Genomic DNA, 22924 nt, shown 5'->3' with positions numbered 1-22924 from the left:
TAGTATGGTTATAATCATTTCTAAATCTCAGTCTTGAGCCTTGAATCTGATGGTAGGACTTTTCAACCTATTCATTAAATAAGTGATTTAGAAAAGAAATCCCGACTTTAAGAACATGACACATACCTACGAGTATGATGTACAAGTCCACAGATGAGAACCCTTACCTCCAAACTACAGAACTGATTTTGATAAAACTTAGATGTCCTTGCTTGTGGCGGCGTCCATGCGTGATACTCGTGAACAAGTGCTACTTTTGATGACTGGTCGTGCTTGAATTCGTGTATGCGGTGATGTTATTTATTTTTGACCACGTATTTGCGTGTTGTTCCCACGAGAATGTAAGTGCGTGCTTATTTCACCATGCCTCCTGCTGATGTCATGTGGTACATGGCGTAATGGTTGCACTTCCTTACAAACGTTGTGTTATAAAAAAAAAAACAACTTGGTGATTAAAGAGTGGCGGAGAGTTTATTGCCAGTTCTTCTCTTCCGTTCTTCACCATTGATTTGAAAACTGGCAGTCAATGTAAAATTAAAAGCAATTAATGTATATTTCTTTTTATTGACGTTCATAAGTGTACTACATATGAATAAATGATTTTTGACTTTGAGACTTTTCCGAACTATACTTGAGTTTAGATAGCAAAATGATTTTTTTTGTATAATAATAATAACATATATAATAATATAATAACATTTATTAATTTTGTATAATAATAAGTTAATATACAAGCTAATGGCTGGTAGTGGCACTGCGCAAAGATTTCTCCAAATTCTTAAGGGCGGGAGTTACATTCGTCCCTAAATCTTCAACCACACTTGTTAAATACACTGAAAAATAAAACACATTAAATTAACTTCAAAACTCAACCACAGCTGGAAGAATTCGAGTATTTTTTGGAATTCATATCTTGTTGATGTTTTTTATAGAGAGATATATTGGGTTAATTGCACAGATAAACCCAGTATTCATTCCGGAAAAGCGAACAGTTTCTATGGGTAACGAATTCAGACGTAGGATAGACGATAAGGATTTCGTGTGCCGATTCCAAGTGTGATCTACCCCCAGTTTAGTTCGTAGTCGGCGGCAATGGCGTCATTCTCCGTCTCACTTGCTCTCGCAGTTATAATACACTAGGGGAAAGTCCGTCTCTCTCGCTCTCTTCTTCGTGTACCTTATTGTTTAGTTAGGCCGTCTGAATTGGCGGTACTGTCCCAGAAAGTTTGTCAGATATAAGAACTGTGCTTATGTCTTACGTGTATTCGTACCTATCTACCTCATAGCAAAATGTTCCATATGTTGGTATGGGGACGTTCAAGTGTTACATAAGCATATTTACTGCAATTTATTTCCCCCCCCCCCCTCTTGTCAGCAAAAGTTAGCAAAGCTCTCAAAAATATTAGAGCTCTAGCAAATTTTTTTTACAAAGATACTTACCAATATCTGTGAGACAACGTTTCGTACCAAGCGGGTCCATATTGCGTATATTCAGTATCTTCTCAGCGTACACTTCGCAAGTATACGTACAAACCTGGAATTACATAATGCTAAAGATTTTATGGCCCGGTAACGAGAATTTTAAGCCAATTTGAATTTGGAATGTGGATATCATAAATGTTTACCAAAGAGTTTACGATTGTATGGAAACATTACTGGCTGTCAAAGGTGAAATAAAAAAACAAAACACGCGCGAAACGCATTGACTTTGAATTCTTTATTTAAATTGGAAAGAACTGAAAATTACTACGGACTCCTCCCATAGATAACGTAGTATGAGAATAATGCTAACGTGTTCTGTGTCTCAATAAATACAATTTCCAAATCTAGTAAGATTTAAAAAAAATTACATCTCTGGTAGATTCTAGAATGCTAGAGATATGAAGAAAAAAGTACCTCAGATAAAAATTGCCACGGCGCCTGTTTCTCCGATAAATGCATTTCCAAGTGCTGTGGTAATGTCATCAAATATTGACCGATCTGAAAACAAGAATACAATTATTCATCGTAACCATGGTAACCAACCATAAACAATTTTCACTTTCTTCTATAAATGATAATTTGTTTCTATAATTACATCGCACATCACACAGCACGTGTAACACATATAAATCATAAACATAAAGAAAAAGATGATTGGTCTTGCGTGCCTGACACTCGTTTTGGGTCTAAGTTCCACACGATGTTTTCTTTCACAATAAAAAGTACTTTTCGAGTATCCTTCTAAAATTGTGTATGGCTTCATACCTCGGTGATATACTCCTGTGGCGATAGCGCGAAGTCTGGAAGATCAGTTGACAGCGCGTCATTATTGTACCATAATGATAGGTTCGGAATTTTATCTGAAATAAAAAAAAAATACTCAGTACGAATATCGAGAGAGTAAGACAACGTTCAGAATGGTTATGGTAATATCTGGTGATAGGGAAAGTCATCGTTAACTCAAGAAAATTTAAAAAATAATCTATATCAAATTTTTAAATCATTGACATTCAAAAATAAATCAATTTTATGCATCCTGTGGTTTTCTATTACTATGACAATCTTAAATCAACATCTAAACTCTTTTTTCTTGACGTGACAACGTCTAATAAATAGATAAACGCCGGCTGCACGCACAAAAAAAAATCTTGAATTATTGTCCTGTTACGCTCATTGTCCCGTTACGCTCATTGTACGCTTACGCTATCTTTCTTACACTCGATAGGCCTATACGTCCGAGGATTCACTCCTTTGTATCCATACAAAATAGTGAAATACGAAATCATTTCATCAATGTTTTGTTATGACGTCACGCTCAACTATGGTCAGTAAACCGACTTTACAGACAACCGATTTTTTTTGAAGTCGTATCGGTTTGGAAATACTTCTTTTGTCAGCTGGATAAGGTTTAAAAAAGCTAGGTATGGAGGTGAAAGACTTTCCCGATATCTGATGTTGGAATTCAGCATCATTAACACTAACCCAACTGGACATCAACTGGATTCCTCAATATTGTCCTAGCGAGAGTCTTCAACTGCTCTCTTACTCTGCGGAGCTCGGCCAGAGAGGACGAAGCCCTAGTTTCCCGGGATTCTTGGCCTAACAGAACAGGAAGATCGAATAGAGGATTCTCCTCGTGGGTTTCTTCTGAAATTTCAATATAATATTTTAACTTTAACGAATATTAAAATATGTGTGGGGAAACAGAACTGTCGTGGCGGCGGTGGCTGCAACGCTCTAAAAGTTTTGCTCTCAAATTTCCTTTTTAAATTGACAACATTGGACTTCATACAGTCTGACAGTAATCTTGATAATATGAACTAAATTAAAATTATAATTTGTACCTTCTATAACTGCCCTCTGCATATTTCGCACAGAGTATAAAACTCGATCTGTGCTCGCTGCACAGACTATTACACATTATCTATTTACGTAAAACAAGTACAAGAAAATAATGAAATCACAAATTTTACACACATACCAATTATATTAGTCCATAGGCAAGCGTGCAAGGGAAAAAAATTAACAAGCCAGAAAAAAACCTATAACGTATAGTGTAAAGGTTACTACACAGTTAATGAGTATATAGAAGACAAAAACGCGTGGCAAAAGTTCTTCTCTTGCCTTCTCTTGTCTTCTCTTATCTTCAAATCTTTGAAGTGCTGTGATTTGTGAATATATGTGTAATGAATGAGTTTTTTTTTTGTAACTTTAATGACGTTGTGGTTTATGACATTTTCCTTTGAATAATTGTAATATAGAGTGAGAGTAAAACTTGCTGGGTTTCTTTTCTTTCTTTCTTCTTTTTCTTCTGGGATGGTATTCTTGCTCTTTAGTGAATTTTGTAAACGTTTTGATATTCAGGCAAGAAGGTAATCACAAACGCCGTCGTTTGGATCTAAGGAAAACTGGTTTCCTCACCATTCCATCTGATGCCACTAGGCCAACACTGCTGTTATTGAATTCAGTTACCAGAAATAAAATTAGATAAATATGGTGCATTGGAATTATACCTGGTGCAGTCTGCCATTTAACCATTACATCAATGAGTAGACCAGCAGCTGTCTCCAGGGTCAAGGACGCGGGGAATGTCATGCTAAGGACACCTTCATGTTGGCCTTTTGATGCTGATGTGAGGAATGTGGTCTCAATAAGGCGCATGTGGTTGCTTATTGAACGGAGGATTGTGGTCATAAATGTCTGCAACAATTTAAGAGTGTGTTTTATGAGGCTCACCTGATGTTGTGTAATATCGCCTATGGACAGTCGCATTGCCAAAAGGCTCGCAAGTGCGTAGCCAGCTTATTTTTCATAACGAAAGGCAAACGGACAGGAGGCTGACCTGATGTTAAGTAATACCGCCCATGGATTCTAACATTACCAGAAGACTCGCAAGTGCGTTGCCGGCTTTTTTTCATAACGGAAGGCAAACGGACAGGAGGCTCATCTGATGTTAAGTAATACCGCCCATGGACACTCACATCGCCAGTAGGCTCGCAAATGGGCAGCCGGTTCCACATAGTGGTGGTGCGCGGCAGAACTGCCTCAAGAAACATACTGTAGGTAACTCCTCCCAATAATCTCCATGGTAAATGCGGTAGAAGATGCAGATCCCTACATCACTACGCAAAGGATCAAGCCACTCGCAAAGAGATTGGTCGTCGACGATTCGAACCGCCGCCCTCTTCGTTGAATACGTCAAGTGGAAGGAGTACCAGTACCAGACTGGGGAGCTCCCGCCCAGAAGTAAGAACCAACTCCAGTATTCCAGTGCTTTTCATGCGTGATTAAAAAGCATTTTTTAACTTTACAATGGAATTAAGAAAAAAAAATTACCTCCAAGGCCGAACTAAAATATACATATATAGCATCTCCAGCAATCTTCTTCCCTCTGTTATAAGAAGAACTCAACCAGTTGTCGCTCTCTTCTGCTATTGATTGAATCGCTCTAGAGTTTTCTAGAAGATCGTTCTAAAAATAATTAAAAGAAATTGTCAATTTATTTGACCACTTAAATACGAGTTATTCCGATAAATAAAATAAATCAGTGGAGCTACACCCTTTTTAGGTCTGGGCCTCAGGTTTCTGTATCTGTTTCATGATTTTTCAATCTAATAGGCAATAGCCGTCGTTTGGATCGAAGGCAGGCTGGTTTCCTCACGATGTTTTCCCTTCGAGCGAATGTTAAATGCTCACATTGGTTTACAAAGAGATCGACCATAAACCCCAGAGAGTCAGATGGAGCCACCAGGCCAACACTGTTCTCGGAGTCATTACCAAAGGTATCTTACAAAGACAACTCTTGAAACTTGAATTAAGTGTGGGTGGGAGATACAGATACAGACAAGTATACAGGCCTTCGATGCCAGCTAAAATAAGTCCAGCTCATGACAGCTGTCTTAACATATATTTCTATGGAAAACCTGGTTTGAATGCACGCGATCCACGTGTCGCTTTGACAATTAGCATATATTATGCATAGTTAACAGACTCTTCAGTGTTATAAAATAAAAAAATGAGGGTATATTTGATTGTGATGTATGTCTTAGGTACTCCTTAATATCCATAAAAAATATCAATTTAAAGTATGTAGTTCCTGACAGGGCAGCGCTCTTCAGTTTTATAAATATGTGGGTACCTTAATTCTAAACCATATATTTTACGATATACGTATACCTATATTCTACACGAATTTTGGAACCAGTTCTGAAGATTAAAACAAAAAAATATAAGTATAAATTAGCGGGTAGATCAACATTTTCAGCCAAAATCTATATCCAACACGAAATTTCAACCAATAGTTAAGGAAGTTAAAAAAATATAAGTATAAATTATGCGGGTAGATCAAAATTTCATACCTCATTCAACCGCGGATCGTCTAAATAGGCGAGAAATATTTGGGTCTGAAGCTGTTGATAACTCGGCATCATTTCTCTCAACGGGGCGTAAACAATTTTGCCCAATTCTCTTAGAGTTGCTTTTGATAATTTCTCTGAAAAAAAAAACATTCACATGGGACATTAAATGGAACATTTTTGATTACATCTCATATATGGCAAACCTCATACGTTATGCACGTATGGAAAACCAGGAATCGTTAAAAATCCGGCCACCCACAGATCCAGAAGTGTGTGACGGAAACCAGACCACTTGCATATTATCAAAAATGTCCAAGAAAACAGACGCCAGGCCAAAAGCAAGGCTTGTCACTTTTTATCGATTCGTTTGTCTTTCTTAACAGAAAACAAAGTAGACATTAAATGAATGTCAATCAAAAATCTAAGGGTGAACAAAACTGAAGATGAAAGGTCCTCTTAAAGGAAAAAAGTGCGTGCGCACAAAGTAAACATGTCAGAAGTGAAACTTCTTTGTAAATTAATTATTACGAAGGTAAAAGCCCCAATAGATGATCATGTACCAGTATATGTATATCTATATTCACACTCTATACACACGGGATACGTGCTCATGATAATATAAATAAATAACAAGACGTTGTGCTACAGAATTGCTATCGAAAGTTGTAATATGTAACTACTAAACGATTACATCAACCAATAGCGTGTATTTTTTCTCACTCTCTTCGACAAAAATGCTGCACATCTTCGTGACGTTCCATCCGTTAAAATTTTACCCTCATGCACCTAAAGAAGTTTCACTTCAAAAAGCGTTGAAAAGAAAGTGCGTATGATGTGGTGTGGTCGGTGCAGGTGTATATCGCTTGCCCCAGAGAACTTAGTCGTAAAAAAAATTGCCGTCACATTTTTCTGTTATGCGTCACGTTATTCCGTTACGCGCCATCTCTTTCTTGTCCCTACCACGGTTGATTCGAAGAGATTCGAAGCCATTAATAACAACGATAACAATGATAGTAATAATTCTATTACAATTAATGAAATGCTGTAATAATCTTAGTAGTAATAAGGTTAAATGAAATAATTGCATTATTTGTATCTATGATAATAAAAGCCTATTGTTAAACTTTATCTAATTTAATTTAATCTATTTCTGTAAAGTTGCATATAGTTGATAATTTTTCGAAATATAAGGTCATAAAGAAGTTTCACTTCTTACGTGTGTTCACTAGTACACGCACACATATATTTTTTTATTAAAGATAGCGCTTATATACCTTATTACATACCTTTATTACCAACACCTATGAGTCTAATAACACAATCAATAAACTCATTTATATCTGCTTTCAAATCAATCAACATCGTCATCCCTTCATCAGCAGATTGGCATAATTTAAAATTGGCCGATACAATCTAAAACAAATGAATATACGTAGTTTAACATAATTAATTAATGTATTACACATGTGTCTGATTAGAGTTGTAGTCACAAATGTCTCAAAGATTAATCTATAAATAAAACCACAAACGTTTTTTTGTTTTTTATTGTCACCACTCTATATCAACCCTTATTTATATTATACCTACTATAATTATTTTTTTGAACTAAAAAAATGTTTCCTGGAAAACTATACATGGCAAAACATTTGCCGGGTCAGCAAGTAAGATATATATATATATAATGTATAACTATATAAGACACGTGTGAGACATTTATCAAACAAGCAAAATCTCTATTCAATTTAGGCTACAATCTTCTGGTCAGGCCATGGGCATTAATTGTAGCCTATTTAAAGAAACAGTTCATGCTTGTAGCGAGCTCATTCGTCACACTGATGACGTCACGCATCAATTTGTTTGCCATCACGCGACCACCGTGTCCTGTCTATTGTGAAGAGCTCAACTCGCGATGGACCAACTCACTAATGTGCACGTAAATCCAATGACCTAAGTTCGATGACCTCAGTTCAATGACCTTAGGTAAATGACCGACCTTGAGCATTTTCATAACCAAAATAATTTAATTATGAAGCAGACTGCTGCTCGCAATCGTAGATTTTCATGTGTACTCTGTTAGTTATGCAGCAGAAGCTCGATGCAGCCTTTAAATCTAACAGCTTAACGTGTGGCCAATTCATGACTATCTATCACTTGTAAATCTCAGCCTTTCAAAGACCGGCAACGCACTTGCAAGACTTCTGGCACTGTGAGTGTCTTTCGGCGGCGGTATCACTTAACACCCGTTAGACCTTTGTTATATAAAAAAATGTATAAATATCAAATTTTTAGTTTTTTTACGTTAAGAGTTAATCTTTCTTTCTTATCTTATTTTGAAATGATCAATAAAATAATGAATTTCTTTACGGTGATTTTAATAATATCCATAGGACATATCCGGCTCGAAGGACCATTAAAACATGATATTTCTAAATAAATTAGAGCGACAATTAAAATTACGTTTACAGTTAAATCGGCGTACAAAGCATAATAAAAGACTTCCAATTTTATTATCTATTGGTTAAAATACCTTAGTTGGTGACGGATCCAAAGATAAAAGCAGGTCTGTGTAAAGTCTTATCAATTCCGCTATAGGCGTTTCGGACTTTAGGACCGTTGTCAGCCACTCAACCTAAAACCAATTTAATATAATAATCATCATATAAATGTCCAGAAAATATACTGGAGACCAGTGATCAGTCTTGCGTCTGATACATGTCATCGAATCGAAAAAAAAACATTTATTCATATAGGTAAAACAAATAAACTTATGAACGTCAAAAAAGAAATATACATTAAATGCTTCTAATTTTACATTTACTGCCAGTTCTCAAATCAAGGGCGTAAAAGAGAAGAGAAGAACTGGCAATAAATTCTCTACTCTTTTTAAAAGCCAAGTCTTTTCTTTTACACAACGTTTGAAAGGAGCTGTAACCATCACACCATGTTCCACATGACATCAGTAGGAGGCATGGTGAAATAAGCACGCACTTACATTCTCGTGGGAACAACACGCAAATACATAGTCAAAAATAACTAACATCACCGCATACACGAATTCAAGTACGACCACTCACCACAATTAGCAGCCATTCACGATTGACGCATGGCCAGCCCCACCAATGGGGAAGGCAAATATTGTGAAGAAACTCTGCTTTTGTACCAAAACTTGAAGTGTATCTGAAGTCCAGGGGTTATAGCGTTTTTTTTTAAATTCTCACCTGTCTATTAGCATCACCGGTGAGTTGTCTAGTAAGTGCCGCGAGAGTGTGCGATTCAAGACGTCGCCAATTGGACGAATGCCTAGCGGCCGCGGCGCGTCGCCAGCAACGATGCGCGGATACCGAGCGGCTCATACCGCGGAATATTGACACATAGGCACTCGTGCGATCTATTAATCCGATAATTAACACATGAAAATAATATAAACCCTGATTCACGACAAATCGAAATTGAAGCCCAAAAATTCAAAGAAATCGTCACGAATTAATACAAAAGAAAAATGCTTTTATTAGAAATGTGCACACAACTTAAAGACTTAAAAGGCCGGCAACGTACTCGCAATACCTCTGGCATCCACGGGTATCACATAATATCAGGTGAGCCTCCTGCCAGTTTGCCTCCTATTACATAAAAAAAAGAAAAAATATTTTTCCTGCCACTCAAGGGCTAGAATTTCTCAGGAATCTTTATATATATCTCCCATGCCCCAAGCAGGGTTCTTACCTGCATCCATTTGAGTGAGTGCTTCAATGAATGAGGGACTTATGGCCGCCTCAAGCCTATTGTATAACAATTCCAACTGTGTACGCTTCTTCTCATAGTCGGGTGCATCGCTATGTACCTGAAAAAATACTTCATCTATATCCATCAAAATTAATCCCTATTTCCCTTGGTCACGGCATCACGAGCCGCTGGACCGATTTCGCTAATTCTTATGAAAGAAAACATTAAGAAAATTAGACAATTTAAGAATAATTATCCACCTTAGTAAGTTACCCTGACTTTTTTCATCTAACTCAATGGCGTTTGATCGTCAAAGAGGATGTAAGAAAAATTAATATCATTTAAAACAAATGCTTCGATCGGAGTTATTATATTGATAAAATACATATAAAATCCATGTTTTTCACATGGCCAGTTATATATCGCCTGTTCCCATGTATACCAACAAACCTATCATCAACCTATATAACCAGAAAAACAAACAAAGAATGTTGTATATCATAAAGCATTTTTAGTTAATTATACCAATACGAAATCAATGTTCATAGTTAAGACAGGACTACGTCTATCGGGTCCGCTAGTTCAGAAATATCTATACATACTTCAAAAATAACTCCGTAAATAATACGCATGATTTGAATCAAACAGAACTAGGCAGCAAGATACAAAGGGATTCCGACCTAAAGGGATTCTTGATCTAACCTCTGCTTGGCACAAGCACCCTTAAAGAAAATACCTCTAGGCTATCAGTCATAGCGACCACCAGCTCAGCCACCTCCTTCAGCTTCTCGAGTTGTGTTGGTATCCCTGCTTCCAATGTCTCTTCGAGTGAAGAAGCCAATGCCGCCCATTTATCTGCCTCGCGGAGGGCTGATGCCGCATTCTGTGGGAAAATGTTTGGACTTATGTATATCAGGACATCTGATTTCGGGAAAATTGAAATTGCCACACTAAAAAAATATTTCTCCCAGATACGGAAATATAACTTTGCTATGCATAACTAAAACAACGAATAAATATACATTTTACAGGTCTAGTTATTAAACGGATACTAGAAAAACACAAAAAACTGTAGAATTATTACTATCATTGTTATCGTTATTATATATTTGTGTTATTAATGGCTTCGAATCAACGTTGGTAGAGACAAGAAAAATATGGCGCGTAACGGGAAAATGTGACGCGTAACGGAAAAAATGTGACGGGTAATTTTTTCCCAACGCCGATAAAGAAGTTTCACTTCAAAAATTATTAAAATAAAATTAAAACGAATTCAAAAAGTTTGGCCCCTGTCGCAGACCTCTACCGCTGACAGCATTTGCTCACTGTATTGCAATACTAATTCATTGAGCCAGGAAACCACCAGCTCTGGGTTCGCGGTACTATCTATCAGGCGCCAACTAAATCTTTAATTAGCGCCTGTGCAATTGAAGCCCACAGTCCAAAAGTCTCTACTCCAAAAGAAACAAAATGGAAGTTGGAGTAAAGACTCTAAGCTTTTTTGCTTATCTGAAGGACGTGAGACGAGGCTAACGTGTCCACACAAGTAGCATCCTATACCAAAGCCCATCCCATCTGCCCGCTTGCCATCATCTCTTGCAATGCCATACTGTATATAAACTGAAATCTCCCTGCTGAGCTGCATCTATCTATGTATGAACGCGATAAACTCAAAATTTAGAAAACTGTACCAATAGATAGTGATATTTCTTCATAAAATTTTGGTGTATAATTCATTAAATTGTCATGGATATGAACGGATAAATAAAAATGTAAAATCTAGGCAATATGCAGTATTGGTATAAACTTTCACATACCTCTAATCGGCTCTTCAACAAATCTATCTTCTGTAAGCTCTCAATAGAGTGACCAGTCTCTTCTTCCACACTCTGAACCTGCTGTTCTAAACTCCTTAACTTCTGTTGGAGTAACGCACCTTCTAGTTGTAATGACGAAACATCTTGAATGATTCGAGGTACAGTTGTAAGTATCTGAAATTATTTTAAAAACTTATTTAATTTTATAGTATCCCTTGTCAGTTGTTGGTTAAAAATAATGGTGAAACTCAATTGTTTATTGTACTGTTCACAGTCCTACTTAAAATAAGATTTATATGGAGGTGGATATAATTTTTTTTTAATTTGAGCTCTTACGAGTGGGTAGTTTCATTATTACTTTGGTGTGGGTAGCTAATTTTGAAATTTGGTAGTGGTTGCATCAGATGTGTTTAGGGTGTTCAGTAAGTGTAGGGTAGACTACGGACATCCAATTGTTGCCAGCATAATATTATACTTTTAGAAATATTTTATTTTGGTAGCATGTTTTTTAAAATTAAATAATACTGGCTATGGCTTACAACTATGTATACAATCGGAGGTCTTTTTGAATCATTTCAACGATGACTGTTCTGGTTTGAAACACAAATATGCCAATAAAGTAAAATTGTCAGAGAAATATACACCCGTTTATATAAAACTTGATTTGCATAACTATGATGTGAGTGCATGCCCCTGCGGTTGAGACACATTCACTAAACACTGTCCCCGACCAAATAATGGCTATTAAAGTAACAGGGGTCTTATTAAAGTAAGCATATAATTATAATTACCAACTTACTTGAGTTGTTGTTTCATCTAACGAGTTACTAAGTTGTTTCATATACAGTTGAAGTCTCGTCACTGTATTGGCTACAAATATCTGAAATTATAAAATGTATAGGTAAAAATATGATATTACTAGTTATAAAACACAAAGTAGAATCTTTAATTATAGAGCCCAGATTAAAGTCAGGAAATACAATTGTTGAATGTGATTGTTTATGAGTGTAATTTAAAAACATTTTATTATTATTATATGGTTATTCATAAAACTTAAGCAACAACTAATATATGTTTGCATGCCCATATATGTATGTACTTCTTGTTACCAGTTACCATGTTATCCATATCACAGGTTCTTACCTAGTTTGGAAACCAGTCTCCCAATACCTTCTTAACTGTAATCTAGTTGTAAATGTTATATGGGAGAAACAAAGGATATTATTATCATTATTAATAGAATAACATTTTTGTCCCTATCTACCAACTGTGTTTATGCTCTGATGATGAGAAACAGATGAATTAGAACTATTAGACTGAAAACACTTTTTAAACGGATTACAACTTAATTATATTATATTATAATTATACAGCATGCTTTACAGCGTGCGTGGTCACCATGACCACTACTGTAAAGCATGCGAAACATTGGAAAATTTTAAAATTATGTAAATAATTATAAGTTTATAATAATAATACATAGATTCAATCCGTTTAAAAAGTGTTTTCTTAATGTGTAAAAGCTATGTTAACAAAAGACAATACTAACTTTTAGACTGATTGGGTAGATAAGAGGGTTTATTTTTAGGCCTGTTAAAAAACCTTTGTCAGAAACGAACATAATATAATGAATAGATTGAAGTAAACTATGCATATCAGATTAGAAGAAATAAATCATATTATAATGAACAATATACAAAAAAATATAAAAACACTTCTATATTGCTAATATGTTTATCTCATAATATTGGTAAAAAAATAAACAAGAATTTATTACAAAAGTTGACATTTAGTTACCCACCTCTTTTTCTTGATTCCCACTAATACTCCAAGCCCGGTTGATCCACTCCTTGGGGTTGAAATCATTATCAGCGAAAGTTTTCAAGTCCTATTTAGGAAAGCGGATATAATCAAGATTTGTTTACTTTATGAAAACTTAAACTAATATTGACATAGTAATATATAGTACATACCATTCTTGCACTTTACGTTCTATAAAGTTTAATCAATTATTTGAGAACTCTTTTTATTTCATAATAAACATACAATATGATTATATTATATTTTACTACATTTTTTTGATGACATTGTATGATTTTCAATTTAATAACAAATAATAATAACAGACAATATACATTAGACAGCTGAGCTGACACATAAAATCACCTGTACTGACTACTGACACTGTTGACATATATCTATATAATACAAAGTTGAATTGTGTTTGTTTTGTTGAATTCTAACAGTTAAAAAATCTTTATGCAGTAACCAGTTTAAAAAATTATTATATAAACAATAGCAATCTTTTTATTCAAAACTACTGACTTGAGTTAAAGATACGATAAGTATAACTGTCAGAATTTTAAATTATAACATAATGTTTGGAAAAAATTTAATTAAAGATTACGTAGTTTTATTTAATTTGTAATAATGTAAATGTCATCATCAATTAATTTATACGTTTTTATGTTATAATACTAAGGATTATAGCTCATTTCTTTGCTAAATATCTTAATAAATTTATTCGTATTATGTGACGTAAAGCGTAGTTACAATAGAAATGTATTTATTACATTTTATTAAACCGTATATATATAGCCTAGCCAATTAATAAATATTTAATATAACTTGGTATGCTTTGGTGTTTAGGCTGCTTAAGCCTTAATCTTGTCAATTTTATTTAAATCTGACTCCCTCAAGCTTTCCCCAATAAATGGACTACTACAATTATTTTCCCAATATATTGAAGATTTCTGTCTCACTGACTCACTTTGGAAATGCATTTTAGCAAAATATTTTCAATTATACATATGCATGATTTACGTTTATTTTGTAAGTAATAAAGAGCTATTTTAATAAATATTCCTTGAATTTCAGCACTAATTTAAGAAACTAGACATGAGACACAATAACAGAAAGATAGATGAGAACTCATATTGTATGCTACTGAAAAAGTGTAAAGAAAAATTACTATGTGATTTCTGTGACAAAACATTTGATAGCAGGTATGAGGTTCTTAATCCTATTTCTGAAGAGCATGTCGTGATTATTTTCGAGGCCTTTTATACATATAAGATTATAAAGCTGATTATAATCCAGATAGAATAGACGTCCAGATGCTTTAGCCACTATAATTATGTCGTTGTTGTAGTAGGATTTATAACGGGCCACATACAATCCATGCTGATGGACCCTCTTCGGGCCGGATTAAATACTTTAGCGGGCCGTACTTTGCCCATCACTGCTCTAATACATAGAGCTATATCTGTAGCATATAATCTAAACTATTCTCTTCTCACTATTGTGTAAGCAATAATCAGTGCAGTAGTTAGTTGAGATTTAATAGCATGGAATAGTTTCTTCAACCTCATGTTTATTTTTTTGATTCCATTTTTCAGATATTCCAACATAATTCACAATGCACATCACATTGTTATACCTTTGTTGAAGCAAGAACTTCACCAATGCAAAGAATGCCTTTACCATTTTCAAACAATTAAAGAGCTAGTCAATCACCTTTTAGAGAAACATAATCAAGTCGCAGCATTGCAACAAACTACAAACAAAAGAATATATAATGTTCCAAGTACAAGTGCAGTATCAACTAAAAAAAATGAAATTATTAACATTTCGGATGATGAAGATAATATAGACAGTAAACACGATATTTTAGACTGTTTTAAACATTTAGAAAACTCACCTGTGGAAAAAAAAGTTAAAAAGGGAGATACATCCATGGTTAAGGGATCACAGAGCCACATAGATCCTTCTATGAATGTCGAACCTGACACTATATGTAATACCTGGAACGTGGCGATTGATAAGAGGGTGACGGGGTTTAATTTGTATGATTCTATGAAAGATATTAAGAATGAAGAATATATATTGCCGGATGTGTATTACGATGTTAAAATTTCACCAAACAATGATAGAAAGATCACTAATTCACAATTAACAAATACAGAGTCTAAAAGTATGAGTGGAAATAACGATGGCATGTTACAAACAAAGTTGAATAAAGATAGTAAAAGGTTTTTAAGTATAAATTATAATGAGCTCACTCAATTATGCAATTATAAATGCAAGTATTGTCCAAATGTCAACATGTTCCCTAGCAGGTATGTTTCTGATCTCCTACATTATTAATTATTTTAAGGGATGCATCCGATACATTGGCGATAGTTGTTGTTTTGATGTGTATATTTTTTCCAGGTAATTTTTTGTTAGTTCAATAAAGATAACCTATCTACTATAAATAGAGTTTGTTTTTGTATGCTGTATCATAGAGTATGTAGAGTTGAGTTTATTTTTGTACATAAAAAAATTGGGATAAACACCCCTTACTTAGGGGTTTGAAAGATAGATAGTAGCCAAATCTCAGACTTACTGAATATGCATAAAAAAATTCATAAGCATCGGTTGAACTGTTACAACAAAGTATGGGAACCGACATTGTGATACGAGAATTTTATATATATAGATTCTCTTTTACTTTACATATAAATAAAGAACTTTTTTAGATTAACACCATAATGTCAAGTTTTATAAATGATACTTTTTTTCAGATATGCACTGACACTACATCAAATATCACATTTAGAAATAGCAAACATTCCACCCAGTCTTTGCCTCATATGCGACACATATTTTAGTCCAGCCAATTTAAAAAAACATATCAAAGAAAGACATTGCAATATCATGCCGAAGTGTTGTAAACTCAACACTTGTATAATATGTAATTTTAAATACCGTAGTTATAAAAAACATTTATACAATTATCATCACAGCCTGTTTAGTTGGGAGAGTTGTCCAGAGGCCATCAGTTTGAGTAGTATGAATAAATTTCATGGAGGCATCGCGTTGAAAACTATATATCATATAAGTGGTTCCGACTCAGATATAGTTGAACTATGTGTTAAGTGTTTCAAGAAGATGAACAATTCTAATGTTAAATGTATAAAGGTCAGCATATGTAAGAAGACTGGTTGTCAGTTAAAATGTAGTAATTGTCATGATGAGTTTGTAGAGATTAATTTTGTGGAGAAATGGTATCCGGTGTTTGTGAGTCGGTTTAAGTTCGAGGAAGATGTGAAGAAGAAAAGGAAGAAGACGAATGAAGATCGGTTGAGGAATATTCAGATGCGATTGAAGATGATTAATAAATTGAGTCGGTTTTATGACTGGTTTTATTTATAAAGTTAATAAAAATCTCAAAACCCTCCATGGGTTAACCTTAAAAATTAACCGAATTATATCTGTCAAAAATGTCAGGATAACTCAAAATTGTCAAAATAGGAATTGTCACATCAGGAGAAAAATGCGTTCTGTTTTATATTCAAAAATCTATAAATATTATAGTTTTTTTTTATTTTCTAGGACTAGTTAATAAACTGAATGTAAAATATATTTCAATTCAAGCCGTTAGATAATCCGGCATTAAATTTTGTAACTATTATATTAATCAACTGGTAGAAATATCTTATAGGCCTAGAACTGTCAAACATAACATTACATTATGTAGCCGGTATTTCACCACATCATACATAGTACTAAATGTACGTCATATTTTACAAGTAGTATTTTTTTATTATTGGCCCCAGCCTGGAATCGAACCAAGACGTAGTCATGATGTGTAGTCGAATACGCTAGCCACTAGACCAATGAGTATTTAATAATGAATCGGTAAAAATGTATTAACCATTAGATATTAAAAAACTCGTCAGACAAATAATTTAACTCATAAAGGTTAAATTTTTATAATAAAACTAATACAAAAGTAAATTAAAACCACAGACAAACTCGACATGTATTGTACCTACCTACAGAGAATGACGGATTAGCCATATAGCAAATGCTAAGGGTCCCGCGAAATTGGGGGCCCCGCTCTCCTACGTACTTTATTTATTGTATAAATGATCTTAATATAAAGGAAGTTGGTGTGGTGGAAACACAAACTGTTCACAGTTTTTCTGTAAACCAGAACATCGAACTAATTTATATAATTAACGTATATACTAATGCCAGTGACATATAAACACATTATAACAATCAAACCATTAAAGTTGCACGTAAAACTTCATAAACCAATTGAAACATTGACGCTCCAAAGATAGCCGATGCAAGAATCCTGCTCTTGAAGAGAATTCTCATTCGAATACAGAATTAGTTCCTATATTTGAATATGTATTAAATGACTATAATGTCTGATTAGCATAATTTTTGTTATGCATAATTTATAATTGTTTGATTTATGAATATTTTTTTAATTAAATTTAATATTGTTTCTTGTTATATTAGTAAGAAGTGTAGCTGGTAGCGTAAGTGTACCTGTAACCGTAACGTCGATTTCGTCCCGTTACCTCGTAAAAATAAGTAAGTATTTTACAAACTTTTTACCGTAATGTTCTAAAGTTTAATTATAATCGATATCTTTAGACTAGCAACTATATCACATCTACCTTTCAAGTGGCCAGATTATTTCTTTTTAATAAGACCGTCTTTATCATCTCACTTTGTTGAATATAGACTATGATTTGCTTAAAGAAGTGTATATTGATAGTGTTACTATCTCTCAATTTTCCGATCCAGATAATTTCTTCCTAACGGTTTTGTTTTATTCAATATCCTTAACCTGAGAACCTAAAGCAAACCAAGGGCCTTTTCATAGAATTTGCTACAGACCCCGCGCTGGCTTAATCGGCCTCTGCTTACAGATACCGGCAAACTTCTTGAGCATTAAACAAGGGAGTGGGGGAAAGTTTCCGCATCGTACACAGCGCAAGACACAAATGTCAACTGATTTACCAATCACGTGATCGACACCCTCCTCAGACTCCCCTCTCAGTGATACCTAAAAATCGCTTCTGCGCAGGCAAGAACATTTGTTCAAGATGTTTGCCGGTATCTATGTCGCAGCCAACTAGCTTAATTAGCCGTTTAACTAACGGCCTGAAAGATTCAGCCGTAGCGTTTGTTACAACATTTAGTAAACTGACTGGCAAATTTTTAGGCCATTCGTACTGTTATATATTTAAAACCTTAGAGACCACCCTATGTCAACTTCTATTTTAGCAAGCTGGCATTTTCCTATTTCAACTGCCATGAGCATTATCTTTCAGCTAAAGTTAGTCCCACTTTACGATTCAAACCGAGCAGTTGTCTTTCTAAATCTATATTTCTAAATAAATCCTATGTGTAAAGATAATCCTTTTTTTTTAAACTCTAAATCCGGGACGTCGTATAACATTGGTGGCAGCTCAAGGGATTTTTTAAAAATCCTCGGTACGCCTCAGTTTGGCAGTCGCGACTAACGAGTGATTACAAAAGTGAATATTTCTGTGAATAACTAGATTTTCCTATTCGCTGTGAATTCTGAAATTGTTTTGCAAAGAAACATCCGCCGTCTCCGCCCTATACATCAAAGATGTTCATCAGTAAAACTGCAGCATCCCTGTAAGTCTTCAAAAATCCTATATATTCGTATTTCAGTGTGTTGTGTGAAAACAATTAGTGAAGTTTAAAGTGCTAAAAATAGAAAGGTTGTTTTATAAAATTACAATCTCCAATAAGAAATCAGTGCATCGCCTAATCAGTTCTCAGTAACGCTAGCCGTCGTCGCGTCGTTATCAGTATTGTTTTGTCTAAGCCATATCCTACGTGACAATGCCTAAGGAAGATGTTATTGTACGCGAGTCTAAGAATAGGTCAGCCACAGACGTTGATTTAAATATACTAATTAAATTCATAAATAAATTCGATGGTAACCGCGAAAAATTAAGTGCATTTTTAAATAATTGTAGAAATGCGGTAGAACTTGCTACTCAAAACCAACAGGACATTTTACTAAAATATATTGTAAGTCAATTAGAAGGACGCGCAGAAACGGCTTGTTGTGTAAAAGAATTTGAGAATTGGCACCAGCTTGAAGAGTTCTTAAAATCTCAATTATCACCATAAAAAGCACTATGCTGCGCTGCTTTCTGATTTACAAGAATGTCGTCAATTAGGCAACGAAACGGTCAACCAGTTAGCATTACGAATAGAGTCTTGCTTATCAAAATTATTATCCGAAATTAATATAACTATCCCTACTAAGAAAAAGTGACGAACTGGCAGGCCGCGTCGCAGCTATGAAAGACTTAGCGTTACACACGTTTGTAGTCGGCCTAAATCCAAGATTGTCTACTGTAGTTCGATGCCGTGACCCTGAATCTTTGAACGACGCCATTAATTTCGCTACTTCGGAAGAAAAGATTATCAATGCTTTGACACGACGAAACACTAATTACGCCCAAACTCCAAATACTCAGAATCAGGCGCGATTTCGCCCATCTCACTCATCATATCCACCAAATAGATCAGCTTTACAATATTGCACTAATAATAATACAACATCTGCGGCGTTTAGGCCCTCTAATCCTATAGTGTGCCGATATTGCAAAGCTCCAGGTCATACTATTGAAGGTTGTCGCAAACGAGAATACAATAATAGGAAATTTGGAAACAATCAAAATTCAAGCTACAACCGCACAAACCCTACTACTTCCTTTCAAAATCGGAACCAACCGATTCATGCAATAGCTTCTTATGAAGATTATGGAGTCGATGAGACAGATAATCCTTTAAACGAATAAAGGACTCCCGACGGTGTCTCCCGAGTCCGAAATTTCAACGTCCTCTATTGCTATATCCAAATGACACCGCAAATTCTATATCCTATTACAATTCCAAGGTCACACAACAGGGTAACCAGCCCCAAAATAAAGACCATATTAATATTTCTAAATCTAAGGTCACACAACAGGGTAACCAGCCCCAAACCGAAGACCATATTCTCATTTCTAAATCCAAGGTCACACAGCAGGGTAACCAGCCCCAAAACGAAGACCATATTCTCATTTCTAAATCCAAGGTCACACAGCAGGGTAACCAGCCCCAAAACGAAGACCATGCTCCTATTTCTAAATCCAAGGTCACACAGCAGGGTAGTCAAACTCATAGTGGTAGCAACGTTAATAAATCAATTTCAAAATCCTCTGTACCACATAACCCTAATTCTAACAATGGTGCAATAAATTCCCAACAAAGGACATATGCATCTATAGTATCTGGCACTCTAAAATATATGCCTGCCATATCTCCTCTTACAAGATCCATGGTCGATACCCCAAACACCACGCCTGAGATAAAAAACAATATATATAACAAAATACATAACGTTACTTCAAATCCATCCGAAAAATACTTACCCTTTGTGGAAGTTCAAACCTCTGTATCTACCAAACTACTTAAGCTCCTTGTTGATAGTGGTGCATCTATTAGCCTTATAAAGAAATCATCTATTCAAAACATGCCTGAAATAGACGAACACACTATAACATTTTCAGGAATTGGAACTGCAGATAAACCAATGAGGTCATTTGGACGTATACCTATCGAATTCAACTCTCTGAAGTATCGATTCCACATTATTGATAACATAAATTTTCCTTACGATGGTATAATTGGAAACGATTTCCTATCAGACAACTACTCAAACATTGATTTTAAGAATGAATCGCTTACGATTAGTCAAGTTGAACTTGTTTTAAAATTTAATGAACCAATATATACTATTGCTCCCCGAACTGAAACCATCATAGAATGCTCGGTACTTAATCCAGAAATAGGTGAAGACTTGATGGTAGATCAAAATCCCGTCGACTCAATTCTAATTGCTAACTGCATTGTCAAGGTGAAACCTAATTCTAGAATAAACATTTCTGTTGTAAATATCTCTGAATCTCCAATTACGTTAAACTCAAACTTAAAATTAAAACTTACGCCCTTGGAAAATAAAGAAAATCACCAAATATTCAATATATCTCATACAATCCCCAACAATGCCGTTAACAGAACTGAGCAGGTCTTAGACCTTTTAAGAGTCACTCACCTTAATAACGAAGAACGAGAATCATTATTTAATCTTTGCGCTGAATTTTCGGATATATTCCACCTCCCTGAAGATTCTCTGACTTGTACTAATGCTCTCGAGCACCAGATACCAACTTCTTCCTCTGTACCCATTAATACAAAATCATATCGATTTCCTGAAGTGCATAAACAAGAGGTAAACAATCAGATTAATAAAATGCTTAATGAAGGAATTATCAAACCGTCAACTTCTCCATGGTCATCTCCGATCTGGATAGTTCCAAAAAAGCTCGATGCTTCTGGTCAGCGTAAATGGCGCATTGTTATCGACTATCGCCGATTAAATGATATCACTATTGGAGATTCTTACCCTATTCCTAATATTTCAGAAATTTTAGACCAATTGGGTAAATGTAAATATTTTAGTACACTCGACTTAGCTTCCGGCTTTCATCAAATTAAAATGTCTGAAGCTGACGCTCCCAAAACTGCTTTTTCCATCCCACAAGGACACTTCGAATTTGCGCGGATGCCGTTTGGGCTCAAAAATGCCCCTTCCACGTTTCAGAGGTTGATGAATTCCGCTCTATCAGGCCTGCAAGGGCTGCAATGCTTTGTCTATTTAGATGATATCGTAATCTACTCATTTGATCTCCAAAAACATATGAAAAACCTCTCAAATGTCTTTGACAGACTCCGACAGTTTAATCTCAAACTTCAGCCAGATAAATGCGAATTTCTGCGCAAAGAAGTTTCTTATCTCGGTCACATAATAACTGACGAAGGTGTCAAGCCGAATCCCGAAAAAACCAGAGCAGTCCAAGATTTTCCCCAACCCAAATGTCCTAAAGACATTAAATCCTTCATGGGGTTAGTGTCCTACTATCGTCGTTTTATACCTAACCTGTCTAAAATTGCTAAACCCCTTACAAACCTCTTAAAGAAGGATGTTCCGTTCATGTGGCAACATGAACAACAGTTAGCCTTTGAAACTCTTAAAAATAGCTTGATCTCCGCACCTATACTTGCTTACCCTGATTTTAACCAACCATTCAATCTCACATGCGACGCATCTAACTATGCAATCTCCGCTATCTTGTCACAAGGGCCTATAGGAAAAGACCGCCCCATCGCTTTTGCGTCTAGAACACTATCTAAAGCCGAAAGTAACTACAGTGTTACCGAAAAGGAATGCTTGGCTATCATATGGGGAACTAAAACCTTTAGACCATACCTGTATGGTAACAAATTTACAATTTTCACAGACCATAAACCACTCAAATGGTTATTTAATTGTAAGGATCCTGGATCCAAGCTTGTAAGGTGGCGTTTAAAACTCGAAGAGTTCGACTACAACATTGAATATAAGAAGGGAAAAATCAATAGTAACGCCGACGCTCTGTCTCGATTTCCCGTCAATCCAATTATCAAAGATCAGACTGATTCTCAACGAGTAATACCGTCTTCAAGTGATAATGATCCACTTCCCTTTAGTCCTCTTACAATAGATGATCTAGGTATCCAACTCCCTTCGACATCCAATGCTGATAGTGACAGCCTACCCAATATCGATCTTTTAGAAAACGATGAAATGTTGATTCCTACTACTAGCCCTGAGAATGAGACCAACTC

General features: G+C 35.2%; 2 protein-coding genes across 6 annotated transcripts; one reads left to right on the top strand and one right to left on the bottom strand.

The window, feature by feature from the left end:
* Positions 1 to 680: 680 nt before the first annotated feature.
* On the bottom strand, positions 681 to 13528 carry LOC123718148 (conserved oligomeric Golgi complex subunit 7). Its single transcript, XM_045674563.1, has 17 exons — positions 13354 to 13528; positions 13182 to 13268; positions 12180 to 12260; positions 11381 to 11554; positions 10300 to 10446; positions 9564 to 9681; positions 9059 to 9228; positions 8368 to 8469; positions 7127 to 7253; positions 5841 to 5974; positions 4819 to 4953; positions 3996 to 4182; positions 2965 to 3129; positions 2248 to 2342; positions 1897 to 1980; positions 1441 to 1534; positions 681 to 833 (listed from the first exon to the last, which is right to left on the bottom strand). Exons 1-17 carry the CDS (start codon positions 13354 to 13356, stop codon positions 736 to 738), a joined length of 2001 nt encoding a protein of 666 aa, XP_045530519.1. The 5' UTR covers positions 13357 to 13528; the 3' UTR covers positions 681 to 735.
* Positions 13529 to 13661: 133 nt separating this feature from the next.
* On the top strand, positions 13662 to 16613 carry LOC123718188. 5 transcript variants are annotated; one of them, XM_045674629.1, is made up of 4 exons: positions 13662 to 13725; positions 14258 to 14385; positions 14779 to 15498; positions 15946 to 16613. In XM_045674629.1, exons 2-4 carry the CDS (start codon positions 14279 to 14281, stop codon positions 16574 to 16576), a joined length of 1458 nt encoding a protein of 485 aa, XP_045530585.1. In that variant the 5' UTR covers positions 13662 to 13725; positions 14258 to 14278; the 3' UTR covers positions 16577 to 16613. The 5 variants fall into 5 exon arrangements, with proteins under 5 accessions (XP_045530585.1, XP_045530584.1, XP_045530583.1 ...); XM_045674628.1 differs by having other exon boundaries at positions 13686 to 13733; XM_045674627.1 differs by lacking the exon at positions 13662 to 13725 and adding an exon at positions 13818 to 13942.
* The last annotated feature ends 6311 nt before the right edge of the window (positions 16614 to 22924 follow it).

The sequence above is a fragment of the Pieris brassicae genome, chromosome 14 (assembly GCF_905147105.1).
Source record: "Pieris brassicae chromosome 14, ilPieBrab1.1, whole genome shotgun sequence".
In the NCBI taxonomy this organism is placed as follows: domain Eukaryota; kingdom Metazoa; phylum Arthropoda; class Insecta; order Lepidoptera; family Pieridae; genus Pieris; species Pieris brassicae.
The sequence above is the reverse complement of the archived record's forward strand: the minus strand, read 5'-3'. Positions and strand labels throughout refer to the sequence as shown.

Coding starts and splice junctions, on each gene's coding strand:
- LOC123718188 (XM_045674629.1), top strand. CDS start 14,279: ATGAGACACAATAACAGAAAGATAGATGAGAACTCATATTGTATGCTA. Junction 14,386..14,778: donor GACAAAACATTTGATAGCAG/GTATGAGGTTCT, acceptor TCCATTTTTCAG/ATATTCCAACATAATTCACA. Junction 15,499..15,945: donor GTCAACATGTTCCCTAGCAG/GTATGTTTCTGA, acceptor ACTTTTTTTCAG/ATATGCACTGACACTACATC.
- LOC123718148 (XM_045674563.1), bottom strand. Junction 4,954..5,840: donor ACGATCCGCGGTTGAATGAG/GTATGAAATTTT, acceptor AATTATTTTTAG/AACGATCTTCTAGAAAACTC. Junction 1,981..2,247: donor CACAGGAGTATATCACCGAG/GTATGAAGCCAT, acceptor TCTTGTTTTCAG/ATCGGTCAATATTTGATGAC.